This window comes from Chaetodon trifascialis, chromosome 18, assembly GCF_039877785.1.
Source record: "Chaetodon trifascialis isolate fChaTrf1 chromosome 18, fChaTrf1.hap1, whole genome shotgun sequence".
Classification (NCBI taxonomy): Eukaryota; Metazoa; Chordata; class Actinopteri; order Chaetodontiformes; family Chaetodontidae; genus Chaetodon; species Chaetodon trifascialis.
The window spans coordinates 18465204-18486705 of record NC_092073.1 but is presented as its reverse complement, the minus strand read 5'-3'; the positions used below and the strand labels follow the sequence as shown (position 1 = coordinate 18486705).

Below are 21502 nucleotides of genomic sequence, written 5' to 3'. Positions count from 1 at the left end.
GACCAGGAATATGACATCAGTTCAATAATCTGTTTACACGCCTGCGTGACTGCTGAGGACACACTTAATTTGATGTGAGCGTTACTAACAGATTTGTAGACCTGTTCAACTCTTGCAAAACTTGACAGTATCTTTTTTTGTGTGTGCTAATATTAGAAATTATAAATTAATGGCCACATGCTGTTTGGAAAGTTTTGTCCAAATAAATAAGAGACAGCATTGCAGGAGCTCAAGGTTTCTTCTACTAAAAAAGAAAGAAAAAAAGAGGTTATTTCCTGTCAGTGCTGATTGATGTTTATCTCCATCTATGCAGAGTTCCTGAGTGACCCTCCTCTGTAAATGATTGCCTCAATGCATTCACTCCACTCAGGTTGTTCTGAAATTAAATGGTCATGCTGAGAATTTAAAAAATATTTCTTCCACCTTGAGACAGCAGCCATATTAGGAAACTAAATCCTCAAAGGGTTCTTTTGAGATCCATTTGACAGTTTTAAGACAAATAAAAAGATTAATGATTAAGTGTAAATTTTAAATATTATACAATTAAATACATCACAGGTTCATAAAATGTTAATATGGAAGCCCAGTTCTGCCAGTGGAAACAAATGGTGGTAGGAATTACCAAAAAAACAAACAAACAAAAAACTACTCAATTATTTTATATTTAGACTTTTGAAGTCACAATTATGAGATTATAAATCAGAAGTCTCAGTTTCAAGTCAAAATCAGGGGATGATAAGTCAGTTATGAGACAGTTGTAAGTAGTTCAAAATATATTTTGATAAAGAATCAGAATCCACTTTATTCGCCAAGTACAGCATGTATACACATGCACGGAATTTGAAGAAAGACAGGACAGAACATTTATGGAGTACTCACAAGTAGGTGAATATATAAATATACGTAAAAAGCAACAATGACCAAAATCAAACAATGTATATATACAAGTCAAGTGTTTCTGTAAATTGTAAACAATACAAACAGTGAAGTAGGTAGGTATGTACCATGTATACATGTCCATATACAGTATATATATACAGGATGCAGGAATAGTATATACTGTATATGGACATGTATACATGGTACATACCTACCTACTTCATGTAAATACATTCAATATCTATCTATCTATCTATCTATCTATCTATCTATCTATCTATCTATCTATCTATCTATCTATCTATCTATCTATCTATCTATCTATCTATCATAACTAAAAAAGAATAATACTATAAAAAGAATAATAAATAAAACCAATTTTCCAGAATTTAAGTTAAATTTAACATTATTGTCTCTTAGTTTCAGAAGATTTTCAAAATCAAAAAACAACACAAATAAAATAAAAATGTATATATATGAGAAAAATTATAAATACTTATATACTTAAATATTTTATTTTATTTTATTTTATTTTATTTTATTTTATTTTATTTTATTTTATTTTATTTTATTTTATTTTATTTTATTTTATTTTATTTAAGGCTCATAATATTTCCGGTTCAGTGCTGAAGTCTTTCCGGGTTACGGTACAGATTTGTCAAATAGCCCGTGCATGGCATGGTTGACAGGGTAGCTAACGATTCAGTCGGGGATCCAGGGTGGACATTTTCATCAACCTGTAACAGAAGTTAAACTGTCAGATTAAGCAGCGACTCCATCTTCTCTGGCCTTCTGAACAGCTGTTCTCTTTCTCGGAGAGCAGATTTTCACATTTGTCATTGCTCGGTTAGCCAAACTAGTTAACGTTGCTCTTTGAAAATGGCGGATGTAACGCCAGAGAAAAGCCTGGACGATTTCTTTGCCAAGCGGGATAAAAAGAAGAAGAAAGAAAAGGGAAAGGGCAAGGAGACTACTGGGCCCACGTCGGCTGTGGTGAAAAAGACGAAGAGGGAGAAAGAAAAACAGGCCAAAAACGAGAACGTAGACGCTCAGACTGAAAAGGTAAACTACCTACTCTGCTCTCCTGGAACTTTTTGTCTCAGCGTCTTTCCCGGACACCGGTGTCATGTCAAATTTTCAGTCCTCCCCCTCATAGCCCGTTAAATCCTCACATTTCTTCCCTGTCAACGCTTTCACGTTTCACCTGTTTATGAGGGAAAACCGTGGATGTATATTTTGACACGACGGGAGAAAACGCCGGTTGCTAGCTAACATAGCATATGGCATCCCCCGGCGCACATTATGACGAGACAGCGTTACAAAATTTGACACTATGCTCATTTTGTTCTCTTTTTAACACCCGTAGCGTGCATTTTGTGTCAAAATAATAATTAGCTGTAAACATCTGAGGCCCACTCATTAGCAGACATGCTCACAGTGGCCTTGTGTTCGCACAGGGAAGCTGTCATATCCCTCTTTGAATCGTGGCTGTCCCGCTAGGCCGAGCCGCCATTTGTCACCACTTCTAACGGGATTGAGTGTCTCTTACATGACATGAAGACATGACTGTGTGACAAAGCTAAGTTATCTATTATAACGTTAAACCACTTTTCACACCGGTGGGTACCGATAAACCAAGCTGTTATGGCCTGTGTAGCTGTGTATTGGGGAGTCCTTGCCGGTGGTAAGTTGCAGGAAATCAGAAATTTATGTTCCTGCTGTGTGTGTTATGATTTGATGTCTTTCTGCCAGGAGGACGAGGAATGGAAAGAGTTTGAGCAGAAAGAAGTGGACTACAGCGGCCTTCGGCTCCAAGCTTTACAGATTAGGTGAGAGTAAAATATTTGGCTGTCATGAGTCCTTCACCACATGAGGGGCTGTCCCTTGCATTGCAGCCTCGGTGCCCTTAAACTGGGGCCCGTAAGGACCATGTCCCTCATGATCGGTCCCCCGTTTTCCAACATTAAAAAATATTACTTTAACCATGGCTGAACTATACTACTGCCAGTGTTTGTAGGATTTTAAACTCTTCTGCACTCACATTGTTTTTATGAAGCTGTCATTGTGAATTGATTGCAGTGCAGATTCAGGATTAATGATACAGTTTTTCCAGCATCAGAGTCAGATTATCAAGCCATGATTGGGCTGTATTTACAATTTGGAAGGATTCACTGGACAGGAGTACACTCACGAGACTTATAAACACAGCGTGACTGAAAATAAACTGTCTGCAGATCATTAGTCATTGACTTTCAGGCATGAAGTATTTAGGTTCACCTGTGCTCAACTGTCTTCTGGCTGTTTGCAGCGACGAGAAGGAGGAAGAGGAGTACGAGAAGGAGGAGGTTGGTGAGGATGGAGAGATCATTCTGGTCAGCGGAGACAAAGTGTCTGGTCCCTGGAACAAGTCCGGTGCAGCTCCGGCTCCTGCTGCTGCACCCGTGGGTGAGTAAAAGCAACCTCAGCACTCGTTTACTGTCGGATTGTTCATTTTGACAGCAGTTTTGAATTTAGTTTCCGTCTCAGTGGTTTACTGAAAATTGCAGTTGGCTTAAAGTCCTATTTTAGATTTAGTTAGTGGACTCAGTATTAATGTTGGTGTAATATCAGTCGTTTTTTTCCTAATTCATCTTAGATAGTTTTGTCAAACTGTAATGGACTTTGCTGAACGATGTCGCCCAGGCTGACAGTGTGTGACTTACCGTCTTTCACATCCCATAAAAATGTCTAAAGGTTGTTTACAAAAAATGCAGTACAATCATATTTCCTTCTCAGGTCCTACTTGTTTTCTATCTAGAAGGCAACAACTCTTAATGGCCTCTTCATGCTTGGCTGCACAAAACAACTCACCCGATGTTACAGATGTTCATAGGAAGCAAATTCACAGCCTGTGAATTTGCTTATGTCACCGCACAGTGTGATGAGTTATAGGAAAGGTCGCACCCTGCCGCTGCTTTATCATGATGTTTATTACTTAACAAAACAGGAAAACAACCAGTGCTTTCAGATGGCTACTTTGACTAACCATCTACTTTGTCTTGTAAATGCTAAATATTAATTTCTTCTAACTGGTGTGCTTTCTATAACTGCAGAGGATGTAGAGGTGCCCGAGTCGAAGCCTGCCGGGGTGTATCGCCCTCCAGGGGCTCGGCTGTCTACCACCAAACGAGTGCACACCCAGGGCCCTCCGGAGATCTTCAGTGATGCACAGTTCCCCTCTCTACTGGCCACCAAGCACGTGGAGACACGCAAGTAAGTATGGCTGAGGTGAGAATAGCCAAACGTGAGGTTGGCGTCTTGCTGCAGTTCGACTGAAGCTACGTGTGTCTGCGTTCCAGGGACAGAGAAATGGAGAAGACCTTTGAGGTTGTGAAACACAGGAACCGCGGCAGAGAGGAGAGCAGCGGCGCCTCCATGCAGCAGTTGCAGCTTGACAACCAGTATGCCATCCTGGGGGACAAGTAGAGCCGCTCCCCTCCGTCCCCTGGCCCCTTCAGCACGGTCCGGCCCGGCCCCTTGAAGGAAGCTGAGCTCCAGCTGAGTTGACTGCAGTCCCGACAGAGCTCACGCTGCCACCATCACCACACTTGCGCACACACTTAGCCTCACACATACACACACTCATACACAGCAGCACATACAGCGACACTCTGGATTGAATAAATCAGTTACACACTCTATGTACATCTGGTCGGCAAACCTGAAGGACTGCATCTGGAGGGGCTGTTGAAAGAGGGAATAATTGAAAAGGAATTAGCAAAATACACCCAAACGTACAACACTGCAGCGGCGACAAAAGACGACGTAGTTGTCCTTTGTGGATTGTACTCAGAGCAGCAGTCGTGTGGCGCGACTTTTCTCTGGACTTCTACTTGCTTCGATTAAAGCCACAAAGGATCGAAGATAACTTTAGGCGAGATGATTTTACAAACTTCTGTGAAAATATCTATTTTTTTGCAAGGTCGTTCTAACCCAATCGCACAACTTATTTGGGGTGGTTTTTTTGAGCCGCGGTTGGGGCTTCAGGAGCGGGGATGCTACCTCGGCTGCATAGCTGGCGGTGGTGACGTGGACTGAGCTTTTTTTTTTTTTTTTTTCCTCTCCTCTTCTTTCCGCTGTGGTGGTGAACGGGGCAAACATCAACCCTACCCACGCGCAAGCTGGCCATCAGGTTCTTTGATTTAGCGACTTGAAGCTTTGTGTTTTCTTTCTCCTTCACGTCGATGACACTCAGCAAAGATCTATGGACACGAAACGACAGGTTGTGGTCCTCATTTAGAATTTCTATATAAAGTGGCCTTACTGATAGAGAGAAACTGCTGTGTCATCTGAAGAGGACTTTGCTTGTTGTCTCACGGGCTGCTGCCTGCCTCTGGATCTCACCACTCTGTGATTTAAAAAAAAAAAAGTATCCAAACAAAAAAAAAATCCTTTGTTCAAGAATGTAGTGCTGTTGTAGTATGCCTGATGATTACAACTACTAACTATCTTTCATATCCATGCTTTGATTTTGCTGCCCTTGCTTTATTTTGGTCTCAGCAAAAGTGAAATTAAAGGTCATTTCTAATCCAAAACCATCCTTCTCATAACAAATGCTATACTGTGGTTTGACGCCGGGTGGTCACAGGTGTTAAAGGAGTCCGATAAATGACGGGAAACCACTTTAGGAGCGTATTTGTTGAGGTTGTTTGGCCATATTGAGTTCACACCTTTTTATAATTTGTTGTAAAGTGGTACAGTTCAAACCCAGTTTTAAGATTTTTTTTTTAATCAAGGCTTTTCCCCATAAGTAAACACGGTGTGTCAGCCCTCATTGCAGTTGTGTAGAACATTGTTTGTGCATAACTTCATTACAGCAGTTACTTAAAACCAAACTCGCCAAACAGCGCGCTATCCACTTCCAAAACAGTGGTCTGCCCAGTTAAAATCAATGGGTTTTTACTACAAGTATAGTTTAGAAAGGCGAAGAAGAACTGGATTTATTTTCTATGTTCATGTCCATTAAAGATGTCGGGGAGCGTTGATCCCTGCTGGGACATAGATAATATTTGTGATGAAAAGAAAAGAGCCTAACACAAAAAATAAAGTGATCCTTGTGAATGAAGTCTTGTCTGAATCTTTTACACGCTGAAAATGGAGATTTCTAAGGTGTCTTTTTTCCAGAAAAGGTGTTGTTGTCCATTTGTAAACTTACAGTAAAACTTGTGTTAACCTCTTTTCCCTCCCGTCGTCACTGACTGAATTCCAGAGGCGTCTTGTTTTGTCAGAGCAGGTGTTGATTCTGACAAAAATCGTGGAATAATTATCAAAAGTTTCTGCTCTTTTTGGAAAAAGTAGATGCTTCATTTGCCCTTATACCAAACACATGAACAAATAAAAGAAACTTTTCTCACACAACAGACTTGAAATGTTTATTTGAAGGAGACAGTAACACCAGCTGAATAATGAAATGGCCATTTCTGTCTCTGTTAGGATTTATATCATGTCGCCATCTGTTTGTTCCCTCTGCTGTCTTCAATTTTCCTTCCCCTGAAAGGACAGAATGACCAACATTTTTAAAATATTTGCAATTTCCATGCACATGCAGTTTTCAAGGTTGTTTTCCAGATTAAATTCTACTTTGCTTGCAAAGTCTTATTGTAAACAGTAACTGCTGAATACTGAGTAGTTTCGTTTTTCTTTCTTTTTTACCTGGATCACGTTTCTGTCAGTTGGTTTAGGCAGAAAATCACTGTCACCACTGTCAAAGGGGTGCCAGATATCTGTGATCTGGGGGGCGGGACACGACAAGATTTAATATGTGCTGACTTGCAACCCTGCTCCTCCACCTCCCAATGAATGTTGCACTCAGAAAGTGAATGCTAAAATGCTTCCCTTTTTTTAATGGCAAAAAATACATACAAGACACTGCTTTGACTGTATATTAAATCACATTTTAGTGTGATGGCTCCATATTTTCTGATTGATTGATTGATTGATTGATTGATTGATTGATTGATTGATTGATTGATTGATTGATTGATTGATTGTAATCCTTTTGCTGTAAATAATCGGGTAAATTACACTGAGATTAACCTGAGATCGACCTCCTGTTATTACACTTGCCGGCCGCAAGGTGGCACTACGGCTGCGTAATACTGAGTACGGCGCACGCTTCGACAGTAACGCAGAGTAAATTTCAAATGGCGCGGTTCTGCCAAACTGAAGTTGTGGGAAAGGAAGTTATAACCGCTCCTACAGACGGACTCAAGTCCACTTTAACCAGGCATTCACCTTTGTCTTAACTGGTCAGCACTTGCTTGCGAGCTTGGGGTAAGTGACATTAGCTGTAAATGGCCGTTGTAGTGTGGTTGCTCGATTTAGTTTGTCAACAGGCTAAAGGGCTAACTTCCCGCTTGCTAGCCTCGTTGGGTAAACCAACGTTACCTTGCTAGGCAGCTGGGATCGTGAGATTACGAAATCACACGAGATCTGGCGCCTCAGGTTGTCCCTCCACAAACTTAAACAAACGTATCAAAATATTCATTTTGTCCCAAGGTTTGCTTAGGGGAGCTGTCACCAAATTACACAGCACAACAAATTAGAGCTAAAGTGTTAGCTTAGCCGTCATATTTGTGTGTAATTTCCCCCATAGTTGCAAGATGTGTGGTTTGACATTAATTAGGAGACTCTTGACAGTTGCTGATGTTGTAATCCTTCACTACAAACATAAAAGTCTTTCTTCACTAAATCCTGTCAATGCTGTATTAGCAAGAAAGCCTGAAACTTCATTTGTGTAGCATTTCCCAAACAAGAAGAAAATGGGAGTTGGAGGAGAAATTTATAAAAAAAACAGCATATTTAGCCCACAAAAATAAAGCATTTAAGAGAGATCCAAAGAGAACAAATAGGATTTAAGACACTTTTTAAAGCTGTCTACTGATTTTAACTTTGGTGGAGATACATAATGCATACCTGTGATGGATGTCAGAGTCTGTTCATCTACACACAGTTGCCAGTTTATTCAACCGCTCTGAAATCCTCATGAAGGTTATAATGTTGGGTTTTGTGTTAGTGAGGTATTTAATCAACTTTATGGTCGTTTTGGAGGCTGTAGTTTCACTTACGGATGGCTGTGGCTCCTTAATCTCAGGCAGTGCTCTGCCTCCTCTGGGCCCCTGAGATTGAAATATATAACACTTGAATTGAAAAGAATGTACAACCCTTAACTGAAGACACAACATTGTGCATTAGCATAATATCTTTTTGCCTTTTCATTTATAGCTTTGGCAAGGTCATTGACATAAGATTACAAACAAGGCAGCAAAATAATCAGTAAATCTGTTTCATAGAGAGAGTGGCCATATGACAGATGCTCCATCTTATCATTAAAAAAAATATGTTCATTTAAGTTTTTCATTTAAGTCAAACTTGAGTTTAAATCTGAAGTTTTGTTTTAACATTTGTGAAGATACAGTCCTACAATGGCAAAAATACAACACATGAAATAACATGATAGATTAATGTAGGCTACCTTTCAGCTGGAGGGGACAAATCCAGTTGGCAGAGATTCACATCATTGCAAAGTAAAGAGCAGAGTGCTGTACTTTATTTAGAGGGTTAGAGTAATGCATCAGAGAATAATGTACAGGGCAGAGGTCTGGGAAAATAAATCCACCAATCTCTTTTTATAAGAATGAAACCCACTAAACACAGGAGTGTAAGTTTGCCCATCTTGATCGTAAATTACAATCTTCACCTGCTTTGTCCATGTGAGCAGGAGTCTGTGAGCACATAAGTTTTGCACAAAATGTTGTACTGTTGTTCAGGTTTGATCTCAAAGTCCAGCTTGGTATATTTGTTATTTTTGTTAGCAAATGTGAAACTGCTTACTCAGACAAAGTCTACCAGCTGTTGGTTGGTTACTGCTCTGCTCTGCCCAAAGCCCGTTTTTTCATATAATGCAAGAATAGCTCACAAATATATAATTTCAGTTTTCAGGTGGAGGTGGTGTATTTTCATAAAACAGATTGGCATTATAATTTTTAGCAAACGTTACCCAAACAGAAGTCAGAAGTACATTTCATCTGTGGATTAAAACACTTTTGGTGCTTAAGTGAGAATTTACAGCTGCAGAATGGTGTATGTAGGATTCATTTGAAATATAATACAGTGTGTGTGTTCATGGTAATGCAGGAACACGTCACCCAGTGCGACAGTGTGACTCATTGATGTGTTTTAACAATGGAGCTCTGTAGCTTTAAGTTTTAAGCTATATCAGGCTCTAAATACACAAACAGTACTTGTTTGAAGGATCGATTCTTTCTCGGTTTTGGTCTTCTAATTTGTTTTGTTGAAACTGAAAAATATATATAATATTGTCAGCCTTATCCTTTTGATTGTTAATACCACATCCTGTTTTGAACTATACACGTGTGCAGTAGTTGTGCTCAGATTAGATGCCGTTTAACTTGCAACACCAAATGAAAAAATTCAGAAATATTTTAGGGTACTGTTATTTTGAGTTCTGAAAAGTTTCTTACCTTGGTGTCTTCTCCATCAGCAGGTGGTGGTAGTGCAATCCCAACAGTATTTTCAGTTTGCTCCTGGATACCATCCAACTGAAGGGGGAAAATGTGAGTATGATATACAAATAATCAGTGAATTAATCTTACACCCACGCTCTCAACGCTTTGTCTCTGAATTTGTGGACGAGTCCTATGAGGCTGTTAAACGTTGTTTTTCCTGCTTCTCCAGCAAAGTCAATCATGCTTAGTCCATAGTTTACTGAAATAGAAAAGCATTGCACTTTAACTAAAAAAAAGTATACACATATTGACTCTTATCCAATTACATAACACCGACTGTTTGCTTGTTTCTGAAAGGTCGCTGACTTTGAACTGACACCAAAGCAGAAGAATAATGAAAAATAACTTGTTTCATAGACATAGCAGCAGTGTGATACACGCTCTAGGTATTAACTCCAGCCTTCTCTTTTATTCTTGGAAATAAGAAATATTGATATTGAAATAGTTTGAGTCTGACAGTTTGGGAATGAGTTACAGATTAAGACATGCAAACCAGAGAAAGTCTAACAGCTGTAGTATTTTTTTTAGTCTACACTCGTATCAAAGGAAAACCTAACAGCATTAATCTGCTCTCATGACGTCAGTAAAGAGATATTTGTTGTGGTTTGAACTTCTTTTCTACTCTGCATCAGCAGCCCCCGCCTAAACTTTTGTTTCATCTCAAGAAATCCAACTACAGGCAACATCGGTACCGAGAAACGTCGATGCTCTCCATACGTTGACTCCCAGAAATAGAGATCACAACCTACCGTTGTTGAGTTAGCTGTTGAGTTGGTTGTTGAGTTGGTTGATGAGTCAGACAGGGCCTCATTTTTCAGTGGTCTTCTACTCATATAATCCATCTGAAAATTGAAATTTAAAATGATTTAACCTTTGTCGAAGGACATATTGGTGTTTGCTTTGTATCCATTTGGCTTGATTTTATTTGCCTATTTGACTTTATTTTTGACATTTGATTTCAAATACAGCCGTTAAATAATAAAAAGAATTAAGTGTTTTGCAAAGAAAATGCTTCAGGGCTCTACTGATTACATTGATTCTTGAATAAACTATAAAAGTAAACTCCTAGTTGTTAAAAATTAACTTAAAGCACTGAAATATTTCATTGTGCAAATAATATGTCTACATTTATCTTGTTTGAATTTGCTAATCTGAAATTTAAATGTTAGTTGGGGGGGGGTTGGTGATTTACATTTTTTTGAATCCTAAACTTGTGAAAACCTAAAAAAAAAAAAAATACATGAATGTTTAATTTTTGTGCATAACTTGAAAATGACATTCAGGAAATTCAGCCTCAACAGATGAGACCACACAGATACAGACGGTGGTTTTCAAAGTAAAAGTAACAAAGAATTCTTCTTAGTTAATTAGAATGAGGATGATTCATTTTGTAGTTAAAAAAAGAAAACTGAAATGAAAGCTACCGGACATTATCAGCTAGTTCTAATCAGTTCATCATTTTTCCTTTTCAGTGCCATCTGTCCTTCACCAAGTCCATTTGGCACTGCCAGAATTATTCCCATCAAGATGAGTAGCATGAGCGCTCTCATCTTCATCATAGATTATCCTTCCGTCTGCACAGACAGCTCTACAGAGACCAGTCCGTGCCAGGAGGTGGAGTTTGTGTTCACTCATTCACCTGCATTTTAATATCAAAGTCCATTTTTTGAACCTCTTTTGAGAGGCTTATCTGCCTCTAAAGGGACACTGAGGTTTGATTTCAAACCTGTATTGATCATCTGATCCTGGTATTTTTTGGCTAACGTGATTAGAAAGCCCTTTAACGACTGCTGGACAAAGTGAAATTTAGTGAAAGCAAGTGGTAGAATTGGACATAATTTTGAGTTTTATACAAACAAATCAAACTGTCCAAAACAGGTTGAGACTGTTTGACAGCATTAAACTTGTCATAGTAGTGTTTGGATTGGAAGGACATTGGCTCTGGTTATAGAAAAAGCAGCTACGTAATCAGTAGATTAACCCATTTCATAGATACAGAATGGTACATGCTGTGGACCTTTTCGTCAGCTTGTTCATCAATTCTGGACATTTATTTCTAACCCCTGGATTAAACTGCATCCAAAAGTTTGCAAACTGACAGTTAAGTTATTTTTAAAGATCAGTAAATTATGGGGAGATCGGCTGTCTTACCGTCATTGTAGTTGGTATTAGGAGAAGTAATCCCACCACACCGAGGAGTATGAGCTGTCTCATCTTGAACATGGATTGTCCTCCTCTCTGCACAAACACCTGCTTTATAGTGTCCAGGCCAGCGGGTGGAGCCTTGGTGAAGACTGTTTGCCAAAGTACGCTGCCCCAGGACTGCTGAACATGTTTGAGCACCTGTGAGAGAAAGACACAGATATTTTTCAGAGGGCACGGTGGAGCCCAAACCACAACTTATTTTGATGTTTTCTGCCCAAAGTGGCCAAAAATGGGTGAAGCACAGTCCTGCCAATGATCCATTGATGTTCAGGAGACGGTGATGTGCCAAAAAAAGCAGTGAAGAAGAATTAACTAGCAAATGTGGATGCAAACATCGCACATTTGAAATACTAAGGAAATGCATTCAGCACCTATGTTATGGTAAATGTGGAGGATGCACACAGTGCGTTTTGGTGAGTAACTGAATGTAAATGTCATTTATTGGTTTACAAGAAAACTCCATTGGGGCATTTAATCTCATTTAACTAATTCATTTTAGTTAGATTTAAGTTAAATTAATACAAATAAGAATACAAAAATTTATTAGATCAGAGACAGAGTATTGAAAACAGCTTTTTAATTTTCACTTTTTACTCTGTTTTATTAAATTGCTTTGTTGAAATTCAAATTAAGGTAATAAATAATAAAGTCAAAAGCAGTCTCAGGTCTAGTAGTATATATTAATAGTTTCAAGGTCTATTGCCATTATACGGGACTAAAATGCAGTTTTAGGGGTTGTTCAATGGGGAAATTAACTTATAATTAACCAGACTCCACAAATAGGAAATACGCTGGTAATTGTTTGAGTAATTGTACTTTTTTAAAATAATTGTTGTTAATTGTATCTCCCACTTTAACTGTAATGAGTGACTTCATAATGAGATTAATTCACTGTTAATAGACAGTTAGGCGTCGCGATGCGGGCGCGCGCGCCATCACTTTGCCACATTGCGCGCGCGCGGTCGCGGTCGTTGCCATGGCGCTGAGTGGATAGCAGAGAAGGTGAACGGTGGAGATGAACCGGAGCAGATAAGTGAGCTGAAATGGCCAGTTAGTGTCGGAAAAGTTAACGTTGGAGTAGCTCTGGTGGATTTAGTGAATGTATTAGTAAGTTGTGAGGAGGTGGACGTGAGTTTTCCGCTGTTGTCGTCGTGACTGAGGTGAAATGAAGCCTCACAGCAGGGAGGTCGAGGTGTTTGTCCGCATTAAACCAACATCAAACTTCGCCCAAGACCATATTGAATGTCTCCCAGACGGACAGGTAATCAGATCTCAGTTCCTGATAACTGTTGACACCAGACACAATTAAGCCATCGTAAACTAATCCAATCCGGGGGACTTCCAGGTGATTTCTACGTTGGTCTTAGAAATGGGGCCACAGTTTTGTTTTCTTGAGGTTAAAAATTAAACTTTAAGCTAACGTTAGCTGTCTTCGCCCAGCAAGCACGAATGATTTTGGTCATTAGCAAACAGTTAAGACATTTTTAGTTTAAAGATGGTTAACAGACTGAAAATGGCTGAAAACGTTTGGTTTTTGGACTATCAAGGTTTTGTCTTTTCCATCTTTGAAAAGGCACAATGGGATGAATTTCATTATGTCTGCACTTCATTAAATGTCTACTTCCTGTTAGCTGCTGTTAGCACCAGCCTGGCTCACAGTTAATGAATTACACCTGAGCTTTTCTTGCTTTACCAGGTAAAATATCTAAACATCAGAGTTTCTCTGAGTTTGTGTGTTGCTTACTGCCATAGCTGACAAAGAGAGTTGACTTTTGGTTGTAGACAAATGACAGAAAATATGTTTGTAGATGTTTTACTCATCATTTCTTTTTTTTTTTTGACAGATTAATTGATAATGAAGATAACTAATGGCTGCAGCCCTACATGCTACACCAAGTGCAAAAATCGTGCACATTTACCAGTTTATTGGGTTTACCTAGATGAAATTAATGCAACAGCACTGCAATAAACCCTGCCTTCATGAAGACATTTCATTTAATATTTAGTCCCTGTGGCATAATTTCAAGTAATGCATTCGTTTTTGTGCTTGAAAATATTTGGTCGTGTCCACTCAAAAGTTCTTTTTTGATCCTCAGACAGTGAACATCTATCACAGGAAAAGCTCCAGGAAGCCCCCTGACTCCAGGAAAACTCCGCTGAGCTCCTGGTCGTTCCGGCTGGAAGGCGTCCTGCAGGATGTGTCCCAGGAAGAGTTTTATACCCAAGTGTGCCGACGGGTGGTACTGGAAGCACTGGATGGGTATAATGGTATACTTGTTTATCTGCATTAAACAAACAGTGTGTAGTCAAGTATTAACACCAGATAAGCGTATCCAGCTATTTTGATGTATCTTCCAAGAAAATAGTGTTTTGTCTATAATATTTTTAGTCTTCTGTTGTGTGTTTTTCAGGTACTGTGATGTGTTTTGGGCAGACGGGTGCAGGAAAGACCTACACCATGACAGGATCCACAGAATCATACAAGCAGAGAGGCATCATCCCTCGGGCCCTTCAGGAGGTAACTCACATCATGCGACAGTTTTTACCCCTGAAGCACCCTGACTGCTCCACTTAAGGAAAAAAATAAATCTCTATCACGGTATCCAGGTGTTTCTGGAGATGGGGAAACGGACCGAGCATGCGTTCACTGTGCATCTGTCCTACCTGGAAATCTACAATGAGACCCTGGTGGACCTGCTGTCATCAGTGAGGGGCTCTCCACACCCGTCTCCTCACAGTATGGTGGTGATGGAGGAGCCGGGTGGAGGGGTGTTCATCAGAGGTCTGTCTCTTCATCCTGTCCACAGCGAGGAGGAGGCTCTCCACCTGCTGTTTGAGGTGTGTGCTCTGAGGTTTACAGCTGTAAAAACCTTGAAGAAATATTTCTGTGATAAAAATGTGAAATTTAAGTCTTTGTTAAAGTGTATATGATCTATTCCTCAGGTGACGTGAAAATGAAACCAGAAATTTATGAATTCCAGTTTAAATTTCATTTTAATTCTAGTTATTTGTGCTGTTATCCACGGCGTTGTGTTTTGTGGTACTTTAATTCTTAGGCTCTGTAATCAACATTGGTTAAGTAGGGTGGGAGCAGTGGAATTTCCACAGTCTTAATGTTGATTAAAATGAAAGTTGAACCTTGATAAAGCTGTTCTTTCATTACTCAGGGTGAGATGAATCGCATTATTGGATCTCATGCCTTGAACAGGAGCTCCTCCAGGTCCCACTGTATCTTCACTGTGCATATAGAGGTATGAGTCCAGTCACCTGTATTGTTCACTGTGGCCTCAAATGTGTTTTCCTGCATACGATGGTAAGTAGGACAAACTGTCTTCTCATTCGCAGTCTCGCTCGCGGACTCTGTCTGATGCCAAGTACGTCACTTCCAAACTGAATCTGGTGGATTTGGCGGGGTCAGAGAGGCTGGGAAAGACTGGGGTGAGTTTGAGAATGAACTTCACAGCCTGCACAACACTGTTTCAGTAACTTTTCCCACTTCATGTCGCCTTCCTGTTCTTCCAGTCAGAGGGTCAGATGCTGAAGGAGGCTGTGTACATCAACAGGTCCTTGACTTTCCTTGAGCAGGCCATCCTGGCCCTGGCAGACCGGCGCAGAGACCATGTTCCCTTCAGACAGAGTAAACTCACACACGCCCTCAAAGACTCACTAGGTGAGACCGCCAGGCCATTTAGTCTCTGCTAAAGGAAATGATGTACGTGTTTATGTGCACATAGAGCAGAGAAGTGAGATCTGATCATAAGTGGGCGCTTCAGACGCAAAACATAATGCTTTCATCTGTTTCTGTAGGAGGGAACTGCAACACTGTGTTTGTGGCCAACGTCTACGGTGAGGCTGCACAGATAGAAGAAACAGTAAGCAGATACACAACACAAAGCAGCATGTGTGTGACTGGACATGGAGTCATTTCAGCTCTGATGATGATTCGTGCTCTTTACAGCTCTCCACTCTGCGTTTTGCCGCCAGAATGAAGTGTGTCCACACTGACCCTGCTGTTAATGAACACATGGATGCAGCTGTGAGTTCACAGATTACATATCATGTAACATGATGCAACACTGCTGTCACACATGAGCAAAAATGTGTATTATCTTTGTTTACAGTCTGCATTGTGTTGCGTTCTCTGTCAGTCATCAGACAACAGTGATCTCATGAAATGTATTGTTGTGATCAGGCTCAGATCAAGAAACTTCAGAAGGATGTACAGATGCTGAAAGAGGAACTGTCCATCTGCAATACACTGGTGAGTAGAGACAGCACGTATTTCATTATAGCGTGTAAGATTATTGTCCCGGTTTGCTGTTACTGTACAGCACAACATTCACATTTTAATGGGATCAAGGTGTCGCTCATCTTCCACTGTTCAGGAGTATGACTGTTTCTATCTAAGAAAATACTTTAATTCCACCTGTATTAAAGGATGTAACTTTCAGTACCAGACTGCTTACTAATGTCTATTTTAACACAGTTCACCTGGTTCATATAAATGCCTGTTCCTCTCCCCTCACCAGGCAAACCGGCCCAGCATCACGTATGAATCGTTGTCTGAAGCGCAGCTGGCTGAGATCCACAGCCAGGTTCAGAGGTACCTAGAGGGAAGCCTGAAAGAAATCACTGTGAGAACATAAAGAACTCGGCTGTTAATACTTCCTCACCAAAGTCTATCTTGAATTGTCCTTTGAAGCGTTTACGTTTCTCTGTGCGTGGCATCTAATTCCAGATCGTAAGTATCAGGCAGGTCCAAGCGGTGTTCGCCCAGTTCAAGCTTGCTGTGCAGTGAGTATTATTTACCTTTTGAAATCTGCAACGTGCAGTGTTGATTTAGACTAAACTTGGAACAAGGCTTTGTTTGTTAATGCTCAGGGGTTCAGTTTGTTTGTGTACCTGTGGGAGCAGGGAGCAGGAGCAGAGGGTGAAGGCTCAGCTGTGTCAGACCTACGACTTGGTGGAGAAAGACCAAAGTGCGAACGCAGCTGCTGTCAAGGTCAGTCAGCGTCTGAATCACAGATAGCAGGGCGGCTCCTGGAAACGGCATTTCTGTTTCTGTCTGTCAGTGCCAGTGACAGTTTCATGAATAGCTCAGTGCGGCTGAGCTTTGATAAGACGTTGCTTTGTGAACTCTTCAGGAGTGGGATACCAGAGGCAGCACTGAGGATGTGGAAGCTGCCAGCTTTGGGGTTCCCGCTCAGTCACCGAAAAACACTCGTCGCCCAAGTTCGACCAAAGCCAAAACGAAGAAGTCTCGGGAAAAACAGAGGTGAGCGAACGTTTTAGGCTGAAGCCAGTGAATTGTTTTTACATGTGACAGTTGTCCTTTATTTAAGTCTAATGTTTTTGAAGTAACATTTTTTTGTGAAACAAAGCTCCTCATTGAAATCATTGTAGTCTGCTCTCTGGGAAACAGACCAGGAGGGTGGAGGAGGAGAGATGTGAGGCAGAGACACTGTGGGAGGTGAAAGGGACAGGTGCTGAAAAAACAGAAGGTTGTGTTATTGTAGTTTGGACCATTGATTTTTCCCACTTATCAACACAGTTAACACCTGGAGCAGCAGCAGATTTTGATGTCATACTTAAACCCAAAAAACAACCTTTCTCAGTCATATACTCTTTATACTTGCCTGAGAAATCACTTTTTGAGTTTTATTCTGTGTCACAGTATCCCATGAGAGCTGTCTGCACATCCGTGAGCACACTGCAAACCAAAACTGCTAAAAGCTAATTCGACATGTTTTTAATTGTGCCGGTTTGCCTAAATATTAACAAAAAAAGCTTATTAACAACTAAAGCCAACCTCCAGTTATTGGCCTTAGTGATGTTGTACTGATTGAAGTCTGCAGGGCTGGACTAAGTTAAACGGACTCGTTTGGTTTTCCTAATGGCACGCTCAATGTGATTATCCAGCCAAAATAAGACACCGGGGGAGGGCAGTCCAGCTGCAAGGAAGAGTTTGGAAAGCGCCTCCAAATCAAAGCTGAATTCTGTCCAGACTCCTGAGAGGGAACAAGAGTCACAAGAACCGGACAGTGAGAGCCAGGAGTCACAACCGCCTGGCAACGAACCCCTCCACCCAGAGTGAGTACTGTCTCATGTTTGAAAGGGTCAGCTCAGATACACCACTGAAAAGCTCGCTGTCTCCGCTCAGCTCTCCTCCATCCAAAGAAGAGGCCTTTGAGGATTTTAAGGCAGGACCAGGCAGCACGATCAACCGCATCCTGAAGGAGAACAAAGCTGTGCTGCTGGAACGCCGCAGTCTTCTGCGACAGCTCACTCAGGAGGTCAACGCAGTCAAGAGGAAGATCGACTGCACCGCGGCGCCCATTCAGCAGCAGAAGGAGCTGAGAGGAGGCCATGGTACTCTCATTATCTGTGTCATCAAAAAATGGGTGGATGCTTGATGCCAAAGCAAAAATAACTTTTGTGTGATATATATAAATAACATAAGCAGAGACAAAAATGTGTGGTGAAGGTTTTTGTGTTGTAACAGTTAGAACCAGCCTGCACCTCATGGGTTTGTATTGATGGTTCTGCCAAAATGTCTGAGATTGACGAGGTCATTGTGTTTTTTGTACGAAGGTCAGTGTTTGGTTACGTCGGGGGGGCCACTGCTGCAGGAGCCAGAGGCCACTTTACTGATGCAGCTGAGAGAGCTGAAGGCCCTTTACAGGCAGAGATATGAGGCGCTGCATGACATCAAGGCAGAGGTCAACTACTGCCAACACCTCGTGGATCAGTGCCGCGTGCGCCTGCTCTCAGGTCAGTTCTCCAAACATCTTGTATCTGCCTCTTCCCTGTCACAGCTGAGAGCTCTCAGAGCTGAAATACTTGGTGCTCTGGAAAGCGCAGAGAAATAAACAATTGCCCGTTTGTGTCCCAGAATTTGAGACATGGTACGAGAAGAATTTCCTGGTACCTGAGGAGGAGGAGGAGGAGGATGTAACAATGGCAAAGACCCTCAGAGAAGTGAGCACGTCTCATGTAAGAAGGAACAGGGCAAGGCTCATCTATACAAAGAATAACTGTAGGCAGAGAGGAGAGAGGAAATCATTTTCATTTGATGTGTGTTGAAAAAGTTGTGGTATCATCTACTTCCCCACTGATCTTAGGACGATGTGGAGCAGCAGCTTCTTCCCGATAACCCCGGCTCCGCTTCCTTCTACAGCGCCCGCCACAGAACGCTGAAAACGGTGGGCGTCACATCCTCTTTTCTAGCAAATGAAAGGCTTTTTTCATGAAATGGTTGAGTCGAGATAAATTGAGTTGAGCTAAATGAATCATTAGTCTTTCAGCATTTAAACCTTTTTGATTTTTTTGTCTGTGCAGAGGAACAATGCAGCGCTGGTCTTTACTTCAGCACAGAGAAACTCAGATGGACAGAGAAGACTTCCTCCAATTCTACCTGTTACATAAGTGAGTTTTATGTACAAATTATAGTTTAACTGTGGCATCCATGTGTTAAAGGTGGTGAATTTTTTTTTTTTTTTTTTAATCTGTGCACTGTAGTTTGTACATTAATCAAGCATAAAAGACACAACTCTATAAATCAGCTTAATGAAAAGTAAAATTTATTATTCCTGAACCACAAAATAGACTTCTTTGGTTGTACAAATTCACTAGTTACAGTCTTGTATGAGCTCTAACCCTTGACCCTAGAACTTTTGACCCTTTCCCTCCAACCTATTTGCAAGTAAAAGCCCCCAAAGAGAACTCAAGACAAAAGAATAAACACAAAAACTTGAAACACTGCATTAATAATGTAGTGAAACCCATCTGGAAAAAAAAGTTACCTACTGTAAGTTAAAAAAAGGAGATATCAGCCATTGCAAATGTTATCAAACAAACTGAATTTCAGTCAGTGAGAGCGACACGGAAAGCTATCATTAGAAGACCCTACGTTAAATTAACACATCTTACTATGCTGTGATTCTGCTAAACCCCATCAGATACATAAACTGACAGTCTGTCAAGCAGTGAACTGAATGAATGGGTGAGATCAATGTCTTGAGAGGGATTTCTAATTGGTTCTGCCTCTCTCAGCTCTCCCACTGACAAACCAATATACATGCAGAGAGCGTCCCCATGCCAAGCCTGTCCAAACCTGGACGCATCAGCAGTCCAGACACTCGCTTGGTCTCGGTCAAGACTGGCTCAGTTTCAAACCCAAAGTTTGCTTTCCTTTCAGTATTTGTACATTATTCACACAATAATAAATGATTTTTCAGTGGCATCAGATTTAAATTAACCATAGACAGAAAAATAAAAACACCTGCTACCTTCACGTCACCCTGGAATACCTCCAGATGAGTCAAGGACAGAAACAAATGATTCACATTGATTAAAAAACAAATACCCGAAACAGGGCAGGGTGAAGTACCGTTAATTAGTTAATGATGCTAAAAATGCCAAACTTATTATATACTTGATATTCTGAATTGCTTATCTGTAAAACTGCCAGTTTGATGCTGCTGCCTCCAGTGTATTCCTGCCATCTACAAGGGGAATGTAACACAGTCAGTAAACCTGGACAGACGACAGTCACCAGCTTTCCAGTTTGACCCATGTCTGTGTTGTGACACTGATGTGCAACAGCTACGATTTAAGGATTTGTTTTTCTCAAAAACCTCAGAGGGATTCATAAAGTAGATCCAATGATATAGAGCGATATGCAGTTCATTATTTGGAAGCTTTGACTTAATGAGCCACAGCAAATGATAAGCATTAGTCATGTGTTTTATGGCCAAAAGAACCGGGTGGGTTAAAAACAGTGTACAATAAAGGGCCTTCAATTTGAGTAAAATGATAAAAACAATAAATTATTTAAGATATATTTTCTTAAAAAGCTGATCTGTGGCAGTGCAAAAAAAAGATATGTACTGTTTTAAAAAAAGCTCCACAATGTGTGACTGTGAAGGTAGCAGGATGTTCCCTCCTCAATTAATATATACACTCCTGTCTGCTCACGAGACCCCTGACATTTTACAGTCTATTCGCTGAAAGCCTAAAAATATCGTTAGTATAGCTAGGACCCATTTCTTTTCTCTTCCAGTATGTTTCTTTTTTTTGTTTCAAAACAGCAAAATCATCAGAGGTGCGAAAAATAAAATACTAAACAATTTCGGTCACCGTCTTTTCAAAATAGATCAGCTTCTACTTGGTAAACCGAGGGTAGAACAAAAGAAGAAGAATGGTCTGTAAGTAGCAATCCTAGCTAACCACACTAGCTCTTTCTTGCCAGTGAGGGACTGTTGAGCAACTCGCCAACTCATCCACAGACTGTATGCAAGACTGGCACGCAGGATATAAGTGTGTGTGTGTGTGTGTGTGTGTGTGTGTGCTGACTCGTAGTCTCTGCAGTGGTTATATATAGGACAGGAAATCTGGCTCTACTGACACTGTGTGTAGTGTTTAGTGACTCTGCACCTCTTTGTGGACTCACCCACGTGTTACCAGTGTTCCACAGTGTGTTTAAATGTGTGTGTGTTCGGATGTCTTGTCTCGGCGTGAGGTGTTACGTGGGCACGGCCGTTTCCAGGCTGCGGCGGCCCTGCCTCAGTTTGCGCTTGTTGCTGTACAAAGCCATCTCCTCCAGGGCTGAGGTGGCAGGCAGCACGGTGGGTACCTCGGCCTCAGGGCTCGCAGCGGGCCCTAGACAACAGAAAGACAGACGGGACAACTTTAGTCACACTAATGCAAATCATAAGCTGCTGCAGTTCAGCATTTGACTGATGAGAGAGCGCGTGGGTTCCTTAAACCTGCGACAGAAGCCCCACATTCAGATCAGCAGCTGGAAACAAGCAGGACCCAACATTTCTGAGCAGAACACTGAAGTGCCCAGA

The 21502-nt window shown here is 41.0% G+C and overlaps 3 protein-coding genes across 6 annotated transcripts in view; 2 read left to right on the top strand and 1 right to left on the bottom strand.

The window, feature by feature from the left end:
• The first annotated feature begins 1509 nt into the window (after window positions 1–1509).
• Window positions 1510–5979, top strand: cdv3 (carnitine deficiency-associated gene expressed in ventricle 3). Its single transcript, XM_070986469.1, has 5 exons — window positions 1510–1941; window positions 2632–2708; window positions 3188–3324; window positions 3972–4131; window positions 4218–5979. Exons 1-5 carry the CDS (start codon window positions 1759–1761, stop codon window positions 4342–4344), a joined length of 684 nt encoding a protein of 227 aa, XP_070842570.1. The 5' UTR covers window positions 1510–1758; the 3' UTR covers window positions 4345–5979.
• Window positions 5980–12816: 6837 nt separating this feature from the next.
• kif9 (kinesin family member 9) lies at window positions 12817–19076 on the top strand. Its single transcript, XM_070986348.1, has 20 exons — window positions 12817–12912; window positions 13748–13919; window positions 14063–14169; window positions 14259–14489; window positions 14819–14902; window positions 14997–15089; window positions 15174–15321; window positions 15459–15523; window positions 15610–15687; window positions 15844–15912; window positions 16181–16285; window positions 16390–16445; window positions 16566–16653; window positions 16796–16926; window positions 17571–17741; window positions 17812–18020; window positions 18243–18422; window positions 18544–18629; window positions 18773–18853; window positions 18990–19076. Exons 1-20 carry the CDS (start codon window positions 12817–12819, stop codon window positions 19074–19076), a joined length of 2337 nt encoding a protein of 778 aa, XP_070842449.1.
• Window positions 19077–20542: 1466 nt separating this feature from the next.
• scrib (scribble planar cell polarity protein) overlaps window positions 20543–21502 on the bottom strand; it is a 60086-nt gene continuing 59126 nt past the window's right edge. For all 4 annotated transcript variants that reach the window (XM_070986122.1, XM_070986125.1, XM_070986121.1 and 1 more), the window contains one exon: window positions 20543–21311. In XM_070986122.1, the coding sequence (XP_070842223.1) occupies window positions 21175–21311 (137 nt within the window). In that variant the 3' untranslated portion in view covers window positions 20543–21174. The remainder of the gene's footprint in view (window positions 21312–21502) is intronic.

Coding starts and splice junctions, on each gene's coding strand:
- kif9 (XM_070986348.1), top strand. CDS start 12,817: ATGAAGCCTCACAGCAGGGAGGTCGAGGTGTTTGTCCGCATTAAACCA. Junction 14,170..14,258: donor TCCCTCGGGCCCTTCAGGAG/GTAACTCACATC, acceptor CACGGTATCCAG/GTGTTTCTGGAGATGGGGAA. Junction 16,446..16,565: donor CAGTTCAAGCTTGCTGTGCA/GTGAGTATTATT, acceptor CTGTGGGAGCAG/GGAGCAGGAGCAGAGGGTGA.
- cdv3 (XM_070986469.1), top strand. CDS start 1,759: ATGGCGGATGTAACGCCAGAGAAAAGCCTGGACGATTTCTTTGCCAAG. Junction 1,942..2,631: donor TAGACGCTCAGACTGAAAAG/GTAAACTACCTA, acceptor TCTTTCTGCCAG/GAGGACGAGGAATGGAAAGA. Junction 3,325..3,971: donor TCCTGCTGCTGCACCCGTGG/GTGAGTAAAAGC, acceptor CTATAACTGCAG/AGGATGTAGAGGTGCCCGAG.